This window comes from Xenopus laevis, chromosome 6S, assembly GCF_017654675.1.
Source record: "Xenopus laevis strain J_2021 chromosome 6S, Xenopus_laevis_v10.1, whole genome shotgun sequence".
NCBI lineage: Eukaryota > Metazoa > Chordata > Amphibia > Anura > Pipidae > Xenopus > Xenopus laevis.
This window is the reverse complement of record NC_054382.1, coordinates 77321588-77340037: the sequence shown is the minus strand read 5'-3', so window position 1 is coordinate 77340037 and position 18450 is coordinate 77321588. Positions and strand designations below refer to the sequence as shown.

At 38.2% G+C, this 18450-nt stretch overlaps 1 protein-coding gene across 1 annotated transcript in view; it reads left to right on the top strand.

Moving 5' to 3' along the window:
- elovl2.S (ELOVL fatty acid elongase 2 S homeolog) overlaps nucleotides 1–17856 on the top strand; it is a 30453-nt gene extending 12597 nt beyond the window's left edge. Inside the window, exons 2-8 of the mRNA XM_018241002.2 lie at nucleotides 2970–3033; nucleotides 6247–6434; nucleotides 8678–8755; nucleotides 11151–11316; nucleotides 13855–13979; nucleotides 16364–16498; nucleotides 17493–17856. Of these exons, the coding sequence (XP_018096491.1) occupies nucleotides 2970–3033; nucleotides 6247–6434; nucleotides 8678–8755; nucleotides 11151–11316; nucleotides 13855–13979; nucleotides 16364–16498; nucleotides 17493–17618 (882 nt within the window). The 3' untranslated portion in view covers nucleotides 17619–17856. The remainder of the gene's footprint in view (nucleotides 1–2969; nucleotides 3034–6246; nucleotides 6435–8677; nucleotides 8756–11150; nucleotides 11317–13854; nucleotides 13980–16363; nucleotides 16499–17492) is intronic.
- The last annotated feature ends 594 nt before the right edge of the window (nucleotides 17857–18450 follow it).

Below are 18450 nucleotides of genomic sequence, written 5' to 3'. Positions count from 1 at the left end.
CAAAAAATGTTCGAATTATTATACAAAAAACAGCGCAGACTGTAATATCTTCAATTTGCAAATAGAACCTCTGCTATTGACATCTACAGGACCTCGACAGGTTGAAGAAGGAGTATTTTCGGATGTATAGGGGCATGACTGTGCCACGGAGGGGTGTGACTGTGCCACAGAGGAGCGGGGCTGTGATATTGAGGGGCGGGGCTATGACGCGGTGATCGCTGATTGCCTGATTGTCGTGTCAGTCATGGGGAATCCTTCCCTGATTTTCCTTATTAGGTCAATTCAGTTTAGATTGGGCAATTATAATCAGGCCAATTTGTAGCGTATTGGCTTGCAGAAAAGGTATCACTTGGAATAAAAGAAATGTAATATTACAGTTTAGGCAGAAGGGAAACAGAATTTGAATTCATTTCTAAAAAAATATAAAATATAAAATAAACTGCAGACTTTGCATAAAATTTAAATGCTACATGTTTGACTTATCCAAATTTCCATCTGTTTGAATGATCATGGAAGAACATACACTGAACATTCTATTAAGTAAAAGCTTAACGTATGTTTAATAGTTCATTCTAATATTGCTGCAGATGTGTCCACAAATGATCTGCGCTAGTTGGCTGTTTAGTTGTCAACTTTCTATTCAATTGATCCCAAATTGAGCTAAGTATGTTTAAAGGAGAGGGAAAGGATGAATCACTGAGGGTGACTATTACCACCGACCAGTGTTCCTGTTAGAGGAAACCATTGGCATGGGGTACTTCTGAGCCAGCACTACAGAGTGTTGTCTCTCATGTGGAGTGAAAAAAACTGCTTTTTGCTTAAAGTTCAGCATTTCACTCTACTGTACATGCGCACCTGGCACAAAGAAGAAAGATGCAGTTTTCTGCTAATAGGAGCACCAGTCCGAGGTATCAAGTAAGTCATTATAATCACTGGGGAGTTCCTAGTGATTTAACCCTCCTTCTTCTTTCACGCTATACAGGTCCCCAACTTTAGAGGCAACAAAGCACCCCCAAACCATAACGCTACCTTCTCAATTCTTAAGTATTGCGTTTAAACATACTAAAACACTTCAAGATGACTAGAACATTTTAAACTTGGTTTCATCATCATCACAAGTGACTGTGTGAGCAGGTCCGCATGTTAAACTTGCCACCCTAGACTGTGGTTATGGTATGTGTTTTTTTAATTTCAGAGGGTACTTTACACCAGCAATTGGCAATTGATAAGGGTCTGTTCATTTCTGAGGTGTGATTGTGCTGCAATTCTTTTCAAATTACAGCAAAATCTTGATCACTGGTTTTTATTTGCATTAGTACCCCCTCACCCACCCCTCATAATCAAGGTTGTTTTTTTTTCATACGATAAACATCTTTGCAAGTTTTAGGTGGTCAGAATTTTATGGCTTAACCAAACACACATTTTTAAAAAGTAATTCAGAATCTTGGCAATATTGCAAATCAAAATAAATTTGCCTCTAAATCTGACAGAGCCAATAATAATTTGCACCGAAACAGCAAAAACTGAGATCAGTTCTGTGGATTATATGTTTTTTTACTCTTGATAAACTATAACTGATTCCCATATCTATAATTATCTGTTGAAATATGTAAACTGATGCCACAAACTTGTCTATTTACTGTAGAAAGATACGCATCAATGGCAGCTGCTCTCATTACCTAGAGATTCAGACACTATTATCCTAAATTAGGAAATGTGAAGTTTATACATTACACTATTTTTCCTGTTATGTCAGCTTTTTATAGAACTGCACTCACCTCCATATACTTTCATTTTGAAAGTACTTGGTTCTTTTCAGGATTAAGATAATGGTAGAAGGTTATGACAAATGTGCTAGGAAGGCATTGACTGCTATGGTGCTCCTTGTTATGCTAGTTTAAACCTTTGAGTCTTAAAGGGACTGCTGCTTTGAGTTTGATGCTTTAGGATAAAGCAGGAATGGGTTAAGGAGGATCATGTATAAAAGGTTTGCATTGATCTGCTTTGTAAGTAAAACTGGTTTGCTACTATACAAGCTTGTAAGTCAATAAAATATTTAGCAAATAGTGTAATTAGGGATTAATAATCGTTTGTTTTATATTATGTTTCAGTTTAATTGGGTAGTCATACTCTTTATGTAAACTCAAATGAGTTTTCTGGGAGTCCCCCTGTTATGGCTAGGATTGCCACCTTTTCTGGAAAAAGATACCGACTTTCTATATATTTATCTTTTTTCCCTATTAATATCATGGGGATCAACCATCATTTTTACTGGCCAGGCTGGTAAAATAGTGGTTGTTATGGCCCCCTCAGTAAAACCCTTTATCCTGCTCCCCATAATTTTCACCCAGATTACTGTTTAACACCCAAATGAAAAGGCCTAATACCCACCTGAAAATTCAATTATTATATAACCAGGAAGGGTCATAATGGGACTTTGTACAACAAGGGTATAAAAGAAAATACACAACTTTATAAATACATCTGTTCTCATTAATGCATGATATGAGCAATCATGATGAATGACACAAAATTCCATATGGAGAAATGCACAGGGGCTTAAGGTGGCCATACACGGAGAGATCCGCTCGTTTGGCGATATCGCAAAACGAGCGGATCTCTCCCCGATATGCCCACCTTGAGGTGGGCAATATCGGGCTGATCCAATCGTGGGTCCTAGGGCCCAACAATCAGATTCTATAGAATAGTAACGGGAGGTCGGATCGCAGGACCGCATCAATGAACAGATTCGGCCACGATCCGACGGATTTTTAGTCCCATCCGATCGAGATGATCTCGATCGGGGAAGCCAATAAGCTGCCAACTCGGTCTGTCGGCACGTGTATGGCCACCTTAACACAGATCAAGTACAAATATCTTTTTTGCATTTCAAAGTTCATGAAGAAATTAACTGAATAAATATTTACTTTAGTTTTGTTAAAGTTGTTAAAGTTTTCCAAATCTTTCAGGAGCACATAGAGAAGCTTGTTCAAGAAATAAATGCCTCTGTGGAGTATTTGTTTGGACCAAGAGGTAAGCTTTTACTTAAATTGTATACTCGTATTTATGACCATCCTCTACACTGTAATTGTAAATATTGCAATATTTTGCATCACTGCAAAACAGTAGGTTTTACAGGCAAATGCCGGATTTACATTAAGCCCTGCCCTAGAATCCTGCACCTGGCTTACTGAGGTGCCACCAGAGAAAAGAACATTAAACTTTCATTTTGGAAAAACCGGAAATGGAAAGCAACTGAAAAAAGTCTTTATGTACGGTGAACAATCTAAAAAACCAAAAAGTGTTAGAAGGTGTATAACATCTTTAAAATCGGCGCAGACAGTAGTGGTGGGTCTGAGCATATACTGAATTATTATGTGTGTACATATAACATTTTCTGTGTGCTCCACAATTTGCTGTGTGTGTACTGTTACACACTGTATGCACAAAGCTATCGGTCTTAGATTGTTAATACTTATTTTGGTTTGGAAATGATCGATACATGTGGCATCAAACTAAAAATTCACTTGTTTACTAATGTGCACCTTTTGCATTTCATTCAACATTTTAACCAACATTATATTCATTTGAGCTTTTTCAAAATTCCTATTTTGCCTTCCAGGACATATATTTTTCCCAATCAGCTTCTTCTTCTTCTTCAGCACTAGATTTGCAGACTGCCATAGCCTAGTCTACAGAGATGGGAAACCATACTTGTAGTGACAATGGCATGAGCAGGCAGGATTTACCTGCTTCTAGCTCCGACCCCCCCAGAGTAAATTATCATACCTTGATATGATATGCATGTTTGGGGTATGATATGATAAGTACAGGTTTGGGGCAATTCACCTATTTGATTAAAAGTACTATGGCACTTAAGGGACAGATCTGGCAGTGGGGAGCCAATATAGAGAGTATAGCAAAGAGACAGCTTTTGCTGCTGTGTTAATGACTTTCAGTAAGGGCAGATAAGCTGTGTGTCCTTTTTCGATAAAGCGTAAAGGGATACTGTCATGGGAAAAAAACATTTTTTCAAAATGAGGGCAGAGGGTTTAACAGTTAAAGGGATCCTGTCATCGGAAAACATGTTTTTTTCAAAACGCATCAGTTAATAGTGCTGATCCAGCAGAATTCTGCACTGAAATCCATTTCTCAAAAGAGCAAACAGATTTTTTTTATATTCAATTTTGAAATCTGACATGGGGCTAGACATATTGTCAATTTCCCAGCTGCCCCAAGTCATGTGACTTGTGCTCTGATAAACTTCAATCACTCTTTACTGCTGTACTGCAAGTGATATCACCCCCTCCCTTCCCCCCCCCCAACAGCCAAACAAAAGAACAATGGCAAGGTAACCAGATAACAGCTCCCTAACACAAGATAACAGCTGCCTGGTAAATCTAAGGACAACACTCAATAGTAAAAACCCATGTCCCACTGAGACACATTCAGTTACATTGAGAAGGAAAAACAGCAGCCTGCCAGAAAGCATTTCTCTCCTAAAGTGCAGGCACAAGTCACATGACCAGGGGCAGCTGGAAAAATTACAAAATGTCTAGCCCCATGTCAGATTTCAAAATTGAATATAAAAAAATCTGTTTACTCTTTTGAGAAATGGATTTCAGTGCAGAATTCTGCTGGAGTAGCACTATTAACTTCTGCGTTTTGAAAAAAATATGTTTTCCGATGACAGGATCCCTTTAACTGTTAATCCCTCTGCCCATACTAATCTTTTATATTCTTCTAAGTACTTGATTCCTTTTCTGTGACAAGTAGCATGCATTTTTCAGCAGATGGTTATCATCTGACAGTAGCCAAGTCATAGCCAAATTGCCTCCCTCTTCATAGATTTAGCAGGTATAATTTTAACTGTAATTCAAAGAGGTTGCTTAGCAGCAACATATTGCTATCCTATAAAATACATACCATTTCCAATATTATTTTTGGTTTTTCACCCTATTATTTATTTTTATTATATTATGCTCTAAGGGCAACCTTTGTATACCATATGACCATACAACATAATGGCTATAACTCCCTGAAAGGGCTTGGCACATCTATTTTATTCCATTTTAAATTCAGCAGAGCAGTAATTTTAGACTGCGAGGTAGTGGACACCCATTGCCCCCCTGGCATGGTAACCCAAATAAGTGAAACAGAGGCTGGCATTTGGGTGAATGTCAGCCACAGCTATATTAGAATGTTTTATCGAGTGCTTCTTGGCCACTCATATAAACACATATTTGTATTACCAGAGACCATTTATTTAAAACCATTCAAACAAAGCAATGTCGGCCATTGCAACAGTATTTTTTACCAATAAAAATATAACAAGGCAGGAATAAAAAATTCCACTGTGACAATGTTTATAATCAAAACAAAAGGGAACACTATGAAATAATGTGTGAGAACAGCACAATAAAATCCAACCTGTGTTTTAAAATAAAAATAAAACAATTTGCTCCTTATATAAAAAACTCTTTTCATGCATTAATGAAGGGTGGGCTGGTGGCACACTGCTGGATCTGCACTACTCCAAGACGGCGCTTGTTGCTAGTATCAGTCCTCCATGTGCGAGGCAAAGAGTTGCATGTTACTTAATTTGTTTACTAGTTTAAGGGAAAAAAAGCCATTCAAAGCCAAAAAATCCAGATAAATTTATATAAAACTCTACAGTATATCAATTGGCTAGATCATGCCCCTTCCAGCACAGACAAGTGGCTTACTACATGCAGTTTTTTGTTTCAAAGTGTAAATTAACAGTGACTCCCAGAATCAAGTCATTTCAACTCCCCAGGCTCAATGACAGCATCCCTTAGGGCCATGGCTGACGGGGACATTTGTCTCCTGCAATAAATGCTTCGCCTGAAAATACCTAATACCACTGGCAATAACTGTATTAATGCAATGGGGCTCACATCCTACCGTCATTCAGACGCACTAGTTAGGGAGCTATGGAGGATGGGGGACACAGGCTGCAATTGTACCTTCTAATTACAGGCTTTCTAATGACTGTGTAGTGCAGAGCATAGCTAGGCCCCGGCAGTTCTCTATGCGTGAGTACTAAGGGAAACGCATTTGTGTTCTTTAGTGCTCTTGCCCTTTTCGCCCGGGTCAAAATAAATGACCCCTATGGACTCTTGTACCTGAACTTTTCATGATATACATCATAAGTCATGGTAAAATACACATAGATACAGTATGACTGATCCTTAACTTCATATATCTTTTCTTCTTGATTTACAGATCCCAGGGTTAGAGGATGGTTGATGCTGGATTCCTACCTACCAACCTTTTTCCTGACACTGCTGTATTTACTTTTCATATGGCTGGGTACCAAATATATGAAGAACAGGCCAGCATTCTCTCTCAGGGGTCACCTTATTGTTTACAACCTTGGGGTTACATTGCTGTCTTTATACATGTTAATAGAGGTAAGGTTACAGTAGTTCAAATATTTTGGGGGCACAAATCATTGCTTAGGCTAGTCCCTGTACAGCGTCCATGTTTATACATAGGCATGATTAACAGCTCAGATATTTAAACACCCTTATAACAAGTATGATTGCTTTAATGACGCGTTTCGTGCCCACCGGCACTTATTCATAGGCATATGAATAAGTGCCGGTGGGCACGAAATGCGTAAGGCGGAGCATCAATTGGTCTGTATGCCTACTTTTTAATATTTATGCTGAATAAAGAGTACATTTTTAAACTTTGAAAGAATATTTTGGAATATATTTTTTTGGACTTGATGTATGTGCCCTTTTGAGCTGGGGGCTATATTCCAGCGTTTTTGGCCCTTTTTGACAGGCCTCTATAGACTGCAGCAGTTGACTAGTAATTTTGAGTGTAATATAAAAGCACATACTGTTCTACTTGTAAAATGACAGTGGCTACAAATCTGTGGTTAATAAACTAATATAAGGAAAAAATATGAAATCAAATGTCCTTTGACTTAAGATAATTCAAGATTGTTATTAAATGCTCGTAAATCTTTTAGCCTTTATAATATTATGACTTCATAATCACAGCATACAAATAAATCTTATGGTGCATCCCCCTTCATTATTAAAAAAAAACACTTCTTGGGGAGAGGTAGAAAGGGGGATAGCATCTGCAAGTTATTTGCTAGATCAACAAGCTTATCAGGTACACTGTATGAGCAAAAATGGAGAGAACCCAGTTAAGCAGAAGATGAGGCGGCTGCTTTACATGATGACTGCTAAGACAATGGGAGTATGGTAGCGGTATTGGGGGGTCGGGATTTTCAGCGTTGGTCCAAATTCAAAATAGTAGTGGAGAGATGGGTGGTTCAGCAATGTATACATCCATGTTGCCATCCAAATAATTGAGTCAGTGGTGTAACTATATGTTATTGGGCCCCACAGCAAATTAATTTTAGGGCCCCCCAAAACTCCAGTGGTTGTCCTGTTTACCAATATATATTGAAATTGCTCATTAATTAGAGCCTCATGGGGGCCCCCAATACCTCCTCCCCCCCCTGTGACCGCAGGGTCTGCTCCCTCTGTAGTTACGCTTCTGCCTTGGGTATTGCCTAATTATGTGCAGCTTAATGAAGCCCTATAGGTCCAAGACATTGATAGCAATATAAATGCAGAATACGTTTCTAGCAGTGGGTCAAATAGCAGCAACAATGAATTCAGGGAAGGCGGAATACTGTTCCTACATGACGCACTGGTGACCTTAAGTCATCAACTTCCTGGTTTTAAACGAGAGTCAGATGAATGAGAATATTATTGGTTTTTATGAAGAATGTAATCGGACTCACTAGAAATCCATGTGCGCTGCCAAGATATCCTGTTCTATTAGCTCAAACCTCTAGCTTTCAACTGGTTATAGGGTTTTTTTCTTTCTGCATCTCAAATGATCATTCCAGTTTCTTTTATTGCATTCAGACATAGCTGTGAGACAGCTGCGGATTATAATGTCTGTTAAACTGAACATATGATATTTATATAATACATTTATATATATTTATTTAATAAATGAGCTGGAAGAAGTAACCTATGTGTTAAGGGAAACACTGAATATTAAACTAGAGCAGGGATCCCCAACCTTTAGAAGCCGTGAGCAACATTCAAAAGTAAAAGTAGTTGGGGAGCAACACTAGCATGAAAAATGTTCCTGGGTGCCAAAATAAGGGCTGTGATTGGCCATTTAGTAGTCCCTATGTGGATTGTCAACCTACATTGAGACTCTGTTTGGCAGTACATCTGGTTTTTATGCAACTAAAACTTGCCTCCAAGCCTGGAATTGAAAAATTAGCACCTGCTTTAAGGCCACTGGGAGCAACATCCAAGGGGTTGGAGAGCAACATGTTGCTAGCGAGCTACTGGTTGGGGATCACTGAACTAGAGTTATAAGCAACCAGATTTACAGGCAACAGGCGAGCCACGTCTGCACCCCCCAACCCCCATGTGGCTGTGCTGAAACAAGGATGCTCGTGTGCAAATGAAGACACGGACGGGCCTTAATCTTCTTCAGTGGTTTGGGGCCACTGGGAGCACGAGCAACTGGTTGGGGATCACAGATCTAGATCATTCTATAAGATAAAAATGCTCAACATCCAATGGTAATTTCTGCTTCTGAAACCAATCATCTGAATGGCAATTTTTGTAATAAATATTTTTTGGTGTTATGTGTTTTTCCCTAGCTTATTCTTTCATCATGGCAAGGGGGCTACAATTTACAGTGCCAGAACCTTTATAGTGCGGGAGAAGCAGATGTTCGGGTGAGTTGGAACCTGTACAGTATTATTGCCAGCAAACATACTAGCTACTCCAAACTAGTCAAAACTAGGGATGTAGCGAACGTCGGAAAAAAAGTTCGCGAACATATTCGCGAACTTGCGCAAAAATGCGAACGGTTCGCGAACCCCATAGACTTCAATGGGAAGGCGAACTTTAACATCTAAAAAAGACATTTCTGGCCAGAAAAATGATTTTAAAGTTGTTTAAAGGGTGCAACGACCTGGACAGTGGCATGCCAGAGGGGGATCAAGGGCAAAAATGTATCTGAAAAATCTGCCTGTGTGTGCTTGGAAGAGATAGTGTAGGGGGAGAGCTGTTAGTGATTTCAGGGACAGATGATAGTAAGTTTGCTGGCTAGTAATCTGCTTGATACTGCTCTGTATTGGAGGGACAGAAGTCTGCAGGGATTTGAGGGACATTTTAGCTTAGGTAGCTTTGCTGGCTAGTAATCTACTGTTCTCTTTAAACAACTGCCATACGTTGACCTTGTAGGCATTGTTTGCCCAGTTTTTTTGGACGCAGCCACTGAAGCACAGTTGCCAGAAAAAATATGCCATATAAATTCTGAAAATAGTAATTTTTCGCCATACGTTGACCTTGTAGACATTGTTTGCCCAGTTTTTTTGGTTGCAGCCACTGAAGCACAGTTGCCAGAAAAAATATGCCATATAAATGCTGAAAATAGTCATTTTTTGCCATACGTTGACCTTGTAGGCATTGTTTGCCCAGTTTTTTTGGTCGCAGCCACTGAAGCACAGTTGCCAGAAAAAATATGCCATATAAATGCTGAAAATAGTAATTTTTTGCCATATACGTTGAGTCAACGTATGGCAAAAAATGACTATTTTCAGCATTTATATGGCATATTTTTTCTGGCCTCTGTGCTTCAGTGGCTGCGGCCAAAAAAACTGGGCAAACAATGCCTACAAGGTCAACGTATACACTACTACAGCGGTGGATACGGATTACGTAAAATATATGAATGCTGCTTGAAAAAAAGTAACTCAAGTGGTTTTTCTAGAGACGATAATATTATCAATATTTAGACAAAATGTGAACAAGCTCACACAGCTAGATGGCGGTTTGAAGAAAACACTGTGCAAATACTGCCCACAAGATCAACGTATACACTACTACAGCGGTGGATACGGATTACGTAAAATATATGAATGCTGCTTGAAAAAAGTCACTCCGGTGTTTTTTCTGGAGACGGTAATATTATGGATATTTAGACAGAATGTGAACAAGGTCACACAGCTAGATGGCAGTTGGTTGAATAACACACTGGGCAAAAAATGCCTACAGGGCAAATAATGCCTAAAAGGTCAATTTATACACTAATACAGCGATGGATACGGATTACGTAAAATATATTATGGCTGCTTGAAAAAAGTCACTCCGGTGTTTTTTCTGGAGACGGTAATATTATGGATATTTAGACAGAATGTGAACAAGGTCACACAGCTAGATGGCAGTTGGTTGAATAACACACTGGGCAAAAAATGCCTACAGGGCAAATAATGCCTAAAAGGTCAACTTATACACTACTACAGCGATGGATACGGATTACGTAAAATATATTATGGCTGCTTGAAAAAAGTCACTCCGGTGTTTTTTCTGGAGACGGTAATATTATGGATATTTAGACAGAATGTGAACAAGGTCACACAGCTAGATGGCAGTTGGTTGAATAACACACTGGGCAAAAAATGCCTACAGGGCAAATAATGCCTAAAAGGTCAACTTATACACTACTACAGCGGTAGTAAAATAAAAAAAGTAAAATAAAAAAAAAATGAATATTAAAAAAAAAAAATTGTTGGTGCTGCTGAACTACTAGGAGCAGCAGATTAGCACACCAGTCCCACTCCCCAACACTGCTAGACTAATAGCACTGGGCTCTTATAGTAGTAGTAGTAGTAGTAGTAGTAAAACAACAAAAAAATAAATAAAAGCAGTCCTTACAAGGACTACTGTTATTGCAGCAGTCAGCAGATGAGATCAGAAGCAGGACAGCTGCCCACTGCAGCTACATACAGAGCACTGCAGTAGAAGGTAGATTACTAGCCAGCAAAGCTACCTAAGCTTAAATGTCCCTCAAACCCCTGCAGACTTCTGTCCCTCCAATAACAGAGCAGTATCAAAACGATTACTAGCCAGCAAACTTTCAACTGTCCCTGAAATCACTAACAGGCAGCAGCTCTCTCCCTACACTATCTCTTCAGCACACACAGGCAGAGTGAAAAAACGATTTTCAAAGTAATCATTTTTGCCTTTTTGTTAGCCATTTAATCTTAAATGTACATGCCCTGCACATTTTTTTTTATGTTGCTACACAATTAAAATTAAGATTTCTTTTATAATGCTTATTTGCAGGTGGCCAAAGTATTGTGGTGGTACTATTTTTCGAAAGCTATTGAGTTCATGGACACAATATTTTTTGTTCTACGGAAAAAGAACAGTCAAATTACATTCCTTCATGTATATCACCATACCACTATGTTCAATATATGGTGGTGTATAATGAACTGGATCCCATGTGGTCATGATATGGCAAAATAGCTTTACTGAATTGCCATAAAAACATTTAAGTGTAACAGGCATATTCTGTGATGTTCTCTTACATATGCCATCACTCCTAAATTACTGCCAAACTGGTCAGTCCTACTTATCTGCATTGAGACTGGTGGGGGGTTAGCCACAATTCACCTATGCAGTCCAAGGGGTATATTTATGAAAGAGTGAAGTTAGAGATCACCACAGCCCACTAGAGTGAGATACCGCCTCTCTCAATTAATTTCTATGGAATTTTTAAAGGCATATGTATCAAAGAGAGAAAGTGAAAGTTTACCATTTGATAAATACATATTTACAAATCCCATAGAAATAAATGGATAGAGGCAGCATTTTACTCTAGCGGACTGTGGTGAACTCTAACGTCACTCTTTCATAAATATACCACCAAGAGTTTAAGGGCATTGTCCCACACAGACTGATATTAGAAAATCCCCCCCTTAAAGAAAAAAAGAAGAAATTATATTAAGTAATTCTTAATCAATTATGGTTTTAGCAGATTAGCTTCTAGACACTTTTGCATTCTTTAGTTTTAAGAACTTTAAAGGGGAAGAAAAGCTATGGAAGCATTTTATTGCCAGTAGATTAGCAATAATAGTGCAAGCTATAACATTATATTTATTCTGTAAAATGCTTTACCATACCTGAGTAAAAAGCTCTTGAACAAAAAAAATGATTGCGATGCACTGGAAGTCTCCACAAGGGCCTACCTTACAGATGTGGGAGCGCCACGTTGATAAGAGTATACCCTTATATAAATTGACTTATATAAAAAGAGGTTGTCCCGGTAAATTTCAAAAAGTCTGGGATATCTGGATAGATGATGATCCTGAGGTAGAGCCCGCCTAGAGAGTTCGTGGTTTATCCAGGTTGCCCGTAAGGGGTTGCTGGACTCCCATGGTTGGCTCCACTTGGGGGGGTGGGGAAGGTACACTACTCAATAAGGATAGGTTTCTTTTTTACATTGTGTTCTGATCTGTGCTCGGTTACACTGTGCCCTAAGAAGATTGTGGGTGGGGATGAATGAAGACACCATGGTTGTTTCTTTGTATATATTTGTTTTATTTTCTTTTAATTTGTTAAATGTAATAATGACAAACTGTATTACAGTTTCTGTGCAAACAATGATCATTTTACTGTCTTCTACCTCCTGTGTCATACTGTACTTGTTTGCTCAATAAAAGAACTGTTAAAAAAAAAAAAGCTCTTGAAGCTTTCTTTGTTCATTTAGGATAGCAGCTGCCATATTAGCTTGGTGTGGCATCACATCCTGCTCCCTCATAGATCTGGGCTCAGATTACAGCAGAGAGGGGAAGAAGGAGGGGGGAAAGGGAGAGGGAGAGAGGAGCAAACTGAGCATGCTCAAGCCCTGCCCTGGGGGTTTATGCTGAAAACAGAAAGTCTTATACATTAGCTTATGTTTACACAATAGAAGGAAAGAAATGCTGTCTTTCTTTTGACAGAGGACTCAGAGCAGCATTACTTTGAGGGTTTACTGGTGTTTATATAGACCTTTCTAATAAAGCTTACTTAGCCTTTCCTTCTCCTTTAACAAGAAATGTGCATTAAAGCCTAATTACTTTGTTCTGTAAAGATGGATCTGCCCTCCCTGTGCAAGTACTGTATGAGAAAATCTAAACATAAGGCAATGCAGTGGTTACCATTGTCTGATGGTTCTGTTGCAGTGTTGCAGTGCTGTGCAGGCTGCTCCATACCCACAGGACCGGTGGGTTGGGTGGATTTTGGCAGGCGCAACATTCTTTCAGTGGTTGCGGTCAGGTTAAACTCTGTTCAACACTGCCAAACACATCAGTATGCTCTGATTTTCCCTTAGTCTTTCAGTCATGGATGTTAGAGAGGATCCGGCTCAGGTATAAGTAATGATGGCACATTGAGTCTAATTAGTTTTAGGGTTGGAAGAGGGTGGGATAGGTCTGTGTGCAGGCTGACATTGTGACAATGCATCATTGTAGTATCTCTCGGTGTAGGATTATGGTAGCAGTGTGGGAAATAAACAAAAATTGAGTCTTTGCTATGGCCCCATTTGGCTGACTGAGCTTCTTTTTCGGCTTCACTTTAGGGGTTTCAAAATAATAGTAGCGTCAGGGATGATAGTAGCTTGGGAACCCAAGAGCAATGACAATCGTCAACTTGAATGCAAATCAGATCTTCATAATGAATGTAACTTGCCCGACAAGCACTTTTTGGCCTTGCCTGTCAGGTGATAAGTGCCCAAAAAACATATATCCCATATTCTCTCAAGAGAGAAGTTTGTGCAGTACAGAAGCACTTGTCAGGCAATTTAAAAGTCTATGCAGGGCCGCTTCAGCTTCATACTGCTGTGCCCAAAGTAGCACCATGTTCCAATGGCCTACAAATACAAGCCAGTAATCCCTTCATGAAAATGATGGTGAATAAATGAAAAAAATCATTATTTATATAGAGGATGTCTACGCAAAACAGATTGTAATATTTTTCCTACTAACTGTTAAAAACTTTATTTCAGGTTTTTTTGGACCAACGCTTAATAGCTTTATTCATTTTCTCATGTATTCATATTATGGTATGTCAGTTATTCCATCCATGCATAAATACCTCTGGTGGAAGAAATACCTCATTCAGGCACAGCTGGTATGTAGTGTATATGTATATATCATATGGTACATTGTTGTATATATCTGTTTCTGTTCTGTATCTGATTTCCCTTTATTTTGTGCATAATATTTAAAGTATTTTTTGCATATTTTCTGGTGCTAATTGATGATCTTGCTTTACTCTTTATACTTTAGGTGTGTATGGGGAGGCACATTTTATGTTAAACAATGTTAAATATGTAGACATTTAGGGGCAAGTTAATTAACATTGAGTAATCTTATTACTGAGCTCAAAATTAGAAAATTTCATGCATGTTTGGTTGCTGTGTACTGTTAGGAAGCCCTGTCTTATTTCCATAGAATGTAATACCACACTCGCACTCCCTGTCTCTCCATCAGCTGAATGCCTGGTGCACAGTAAAGGAGGAATCAGTAACCTCCCTTTACTAAATTGCAAAGCACTTCTGCAATAAGCTTTGCAAGGGCTTGTCCCTGCTTGCACCTGTCGAGAGTGCTATTGAATCTTCTTTTCTGTCTTATTTCTACCAGATTGCAGCAGGAAAAAAAAAGGCGTTGATTTATTATTTTTAAATGCGTGGTACAGATACACACAGTCATAAAATCAGGGTTGGACTGGAGTCTTGGGATCCCACCAGGGCTAAAAAATGAAGGGCCCTCCTGCCAGTCCCCAGGAGCCCCCTCCCAACCTCCAAATTCTCGCACCCATGCGTGAACTTCACCGCGGAACAGGAGCAAGTATTTATGGGGCAGCGAGGGGAGCAGTTCTGGGCCAGCGTGGGCCCTGTGCGACCCTGCATCAAATCACAACAATTCTTGTTTCTTTTGAGAATTAAGGACTGGAGAGGTGTTAGTGCTCAGTGATAGTGCTGAGCAGCACTGAGCAAAAACATCCCTTCAAATTCATGTGAGCAACTTAAAAAATTCAGACAAAGTAACATATCTTCTTTAATGAATATGTCACTTTGTTAACACTTTCCTGATAGTCAGGAAAATGTTGTTAAATTGGGGGAAAAGAAAGATCAAACTCCTGGAAATCCTTCTGAAATTCTCTAGTTCAATGTTTTGAGAACATATATCAAAAATGAAAACTAAAATCCATACTCATCATTAAACACTAGGCCTGTTCCTAATATTATAGAAACAAGGTTTGTGCTACTGCCACATTACAGCAAGTATCTGTGTACCACTCAAGGAATAAATATTAAATCAAAAATACAAAATTGTGGTAGAAATAATAAAGGAGAATACACTCACAGTTCACCTCAGTCCCAAGGTGCAAAGTCCAAAAACACTGTATCCAAAAAGAATGTGAGGATCTCTAATAATAAAGAAACAATTGTAAAAAGTAGAAAAATTTTCTACTTTTTACAATTGTTTCTTTATTATTGGAGATCCTAACAACCTTTTTGGATACACTGTTCCTAATATGCTTTAGTTAAAAAATTGTTTACCTTCATAAAAGTTTCTCCCTCACTACTCACAGAGGACTACTGGGGGCCTCTGGACTCAGAAAGAATGAACAAGTAATCATAGTTCTGGATTGCAGGAAAACATTGTTATGTTTTAGAAGGATGAGTAGAGTGCTTTATTAGCAGAGCCATGCAGGCATTACACAACAGTAAGCTTCCACTTTAAAGCTACCAGGAAGTATGCACAGTATAGGTATGAGCACAGTGACATCTACAGGCCATTTGCATGAACACCACAAACATCATGCATATATATTTCTTGCTTTCAATCAAATAGGTCAGTTTTTGATCAAAGTCGAATCGTACTAATCTAATAGCACATTCGAATCATACGAATTCCCCCCAAAAAACTAAGATTTTTCAAAGTCCACCAATTGACTCCAAAAAGGTTTTTTAAATGGTCCACAATTTTTAACAAAAGCATACTGGAAATAGGCTTATATTTTAATAAGGAACTTGGGTTTCAATTTAAATTTATTGATGAAACGCCCCCTTTAAAAGGAAAATCAGCCACTTGGGGCAGATTTATCAAGGGTCGAATTTCGAATTTGAATAAGCTCGAAATTGGAATTCAAAAAGACCAACCGAAATTAAATCTAAGGTTTTTTTTGGCCAAATAGGTCAGTTTTCGATCAAATAGAATCATCTAATTTTATTCAAATCAAATTTGGATTATTCCCTAGTCAAAGTACACGAAAATTAGCTCAGAATTCAAATTTTTTTAATTCGAATTTTCACTTAAACCTTTGATAAATCTGCCCCTTAGTGGAAATAGTCTATATTAAATTAAATATGCACATGAGGAATTTTATAAGGTCCAAAGCAAAATGGACTTACAGTAATTGTTTAATACACAATGAATTCTTTGTTGTAACTACATTTTTCAAACTAATGGATAAACTTTAGCAAAATGTTGGTGCATTTATTTTAGGTGCAGTTCCTGCTTATAATTACACACACACTGAGTGCAGCAGTTAAACCCTGTGGGTTTCATGTTGGGTGCCTCATGATCCAGACCTCATACGTGACCACTCTGGTTATACTTTTTGTAAACTTTTACTTAAAGGTAAGTGGATAGAAGGCTCACCATCAGCCTGTACATATTCATGGATCATGGCAAGGTTTTCAATGCAGAACAATCTGAAGTAGTTAAAAGTACTTAGATTTGCATAGTGGTTTCCATTATCATCCTTCAGACTCCACTCATAATTTTGCTTGATGGCAGTGCAGCACTACCGTACTAAACCACTTATTGATATGCTCCTATTTTAGTAAAGGTATTCTGGTACCCTGTGCCAAGGGCAGCCTGTCCTGTCAATAGATTGTTTGCAGTTATGCAAGTTTTACATTTTTTAAACAGCCATTGCATTTTTGTGACATTTGTGTCTTTTAAAAGAATATAATCATGTATGGAATATTTTAACCCTTTATTCATATTAACCCATGTGGAAAACAAAGACTTCAAAAGGGAACAGAGCTTCAGGCTGTGCTTTTATACAAGCTGTGGAACTCAAGAGATGACTGCCGATATCCTCATATTTTACAAGAAGGGGTACAAGTTTCAGTGAACCATGTGAAAATTTAGATCATTAGGCACCAATTGATTATAACTAGTGACATCACTAATCACGGTTGATAAGGATATTTTACAAGATATTCTTGGTCCTTTTGTATGGTTCTTTTGATTGATATACTGTAGGTCATCACTACAAAGCTACAGTTTTTGTACCATTCAATTAGGGTTATAATGGCACTTTTTAATTACCTGTTGCTAATTGCACGTAGTTAAGATAACTTCTTTCACTAAACAGACTTAATCCTATTATGTGCCATATATATTAGAGCACAAAATGCACATGAGACAGGAATAACTACAGTGGAAGCAGACCCTGCAGGGTGGCTTAGGGTCCCATTGAGGCTCTAATTAATAACCAATTTCAATACATATTTTGTTTTTGGGCCCTAAACTGGATTTGCTATGGGACCCAATAATATCCAGCTACACCATTGATATTAGAGATACCCCTAATATTTTTGTTTGTTTCCTTTGGCTGCTTTAGACGTACAAGAAAAGACCTTCCAAATCAGATCCAAATGGATTTCCAGCTGTGACTGAAATGAAGAATGGCGATCACAAAGAATTATTAAATGCAAGCAACGGAATACTATATAAGAAGGAGCAATAGTGTACTATGAGGAGATATAAAAATCCCAGAATGCTCAATACAGACATACGAATCCTCATACCTACTGACCGAATTCTACTTGAAACAATTATGAAAAAAACTGCACTGAAATATTAACCTGATGACATTTAGGGTTGGGAAATGTGCAGCTGAAGCTTTTGTCTAAATACCACTTTAGCAATGATGCAGATGGAGAGCTTTTTTTTTTAAACTATAGTCCAGAAAATGCCTTATGCCCTCCCACTGAAATTCTTTTACATTATTTTTTAACAGTTTTAAATATATAACATAGGGCATTAGAAGTGCCTGTGTTCTTTTAGTTCTTGTGCAGATGACATGCTGCTGTTGGCCAAAGTCAAAAAAATATTCAGAAAAAACTGACTGTGACCGAGCCCTTTTTGGCTTTGAATACCTCCAATTATACTCTACTGCTATATCCTTACAGCACTTTTGGAAGAGGATTTTAAAGTGCTACAATAACATGAAACTGTTTAGTAAAGTCTTTTAAAGGGTCACAATAATTGTGTTAATTCAGCACACTCTTCAAATGTTAAACCCATTAAATTTAATGCCCTCAATGCATTGTTCACAAGGGATTATATTCATAAACATTTGGAATAGTATCCTACCAAAAATATTTCTAGTAGTATAAACATAAGACAGTAGTCCTACTGTTACCCCATCACTTTAACTCATGTTGCCCTTTGTGACGTCTTCCAGGAGACTCTAAAACAACTTATCTTGCAGGACATTCCATTTTAGTCCCTCTCAGTTTTGATATAGAAACCAGTGACAATGGAGTTAGTGTTCAACCCATATATATTAAGAATTC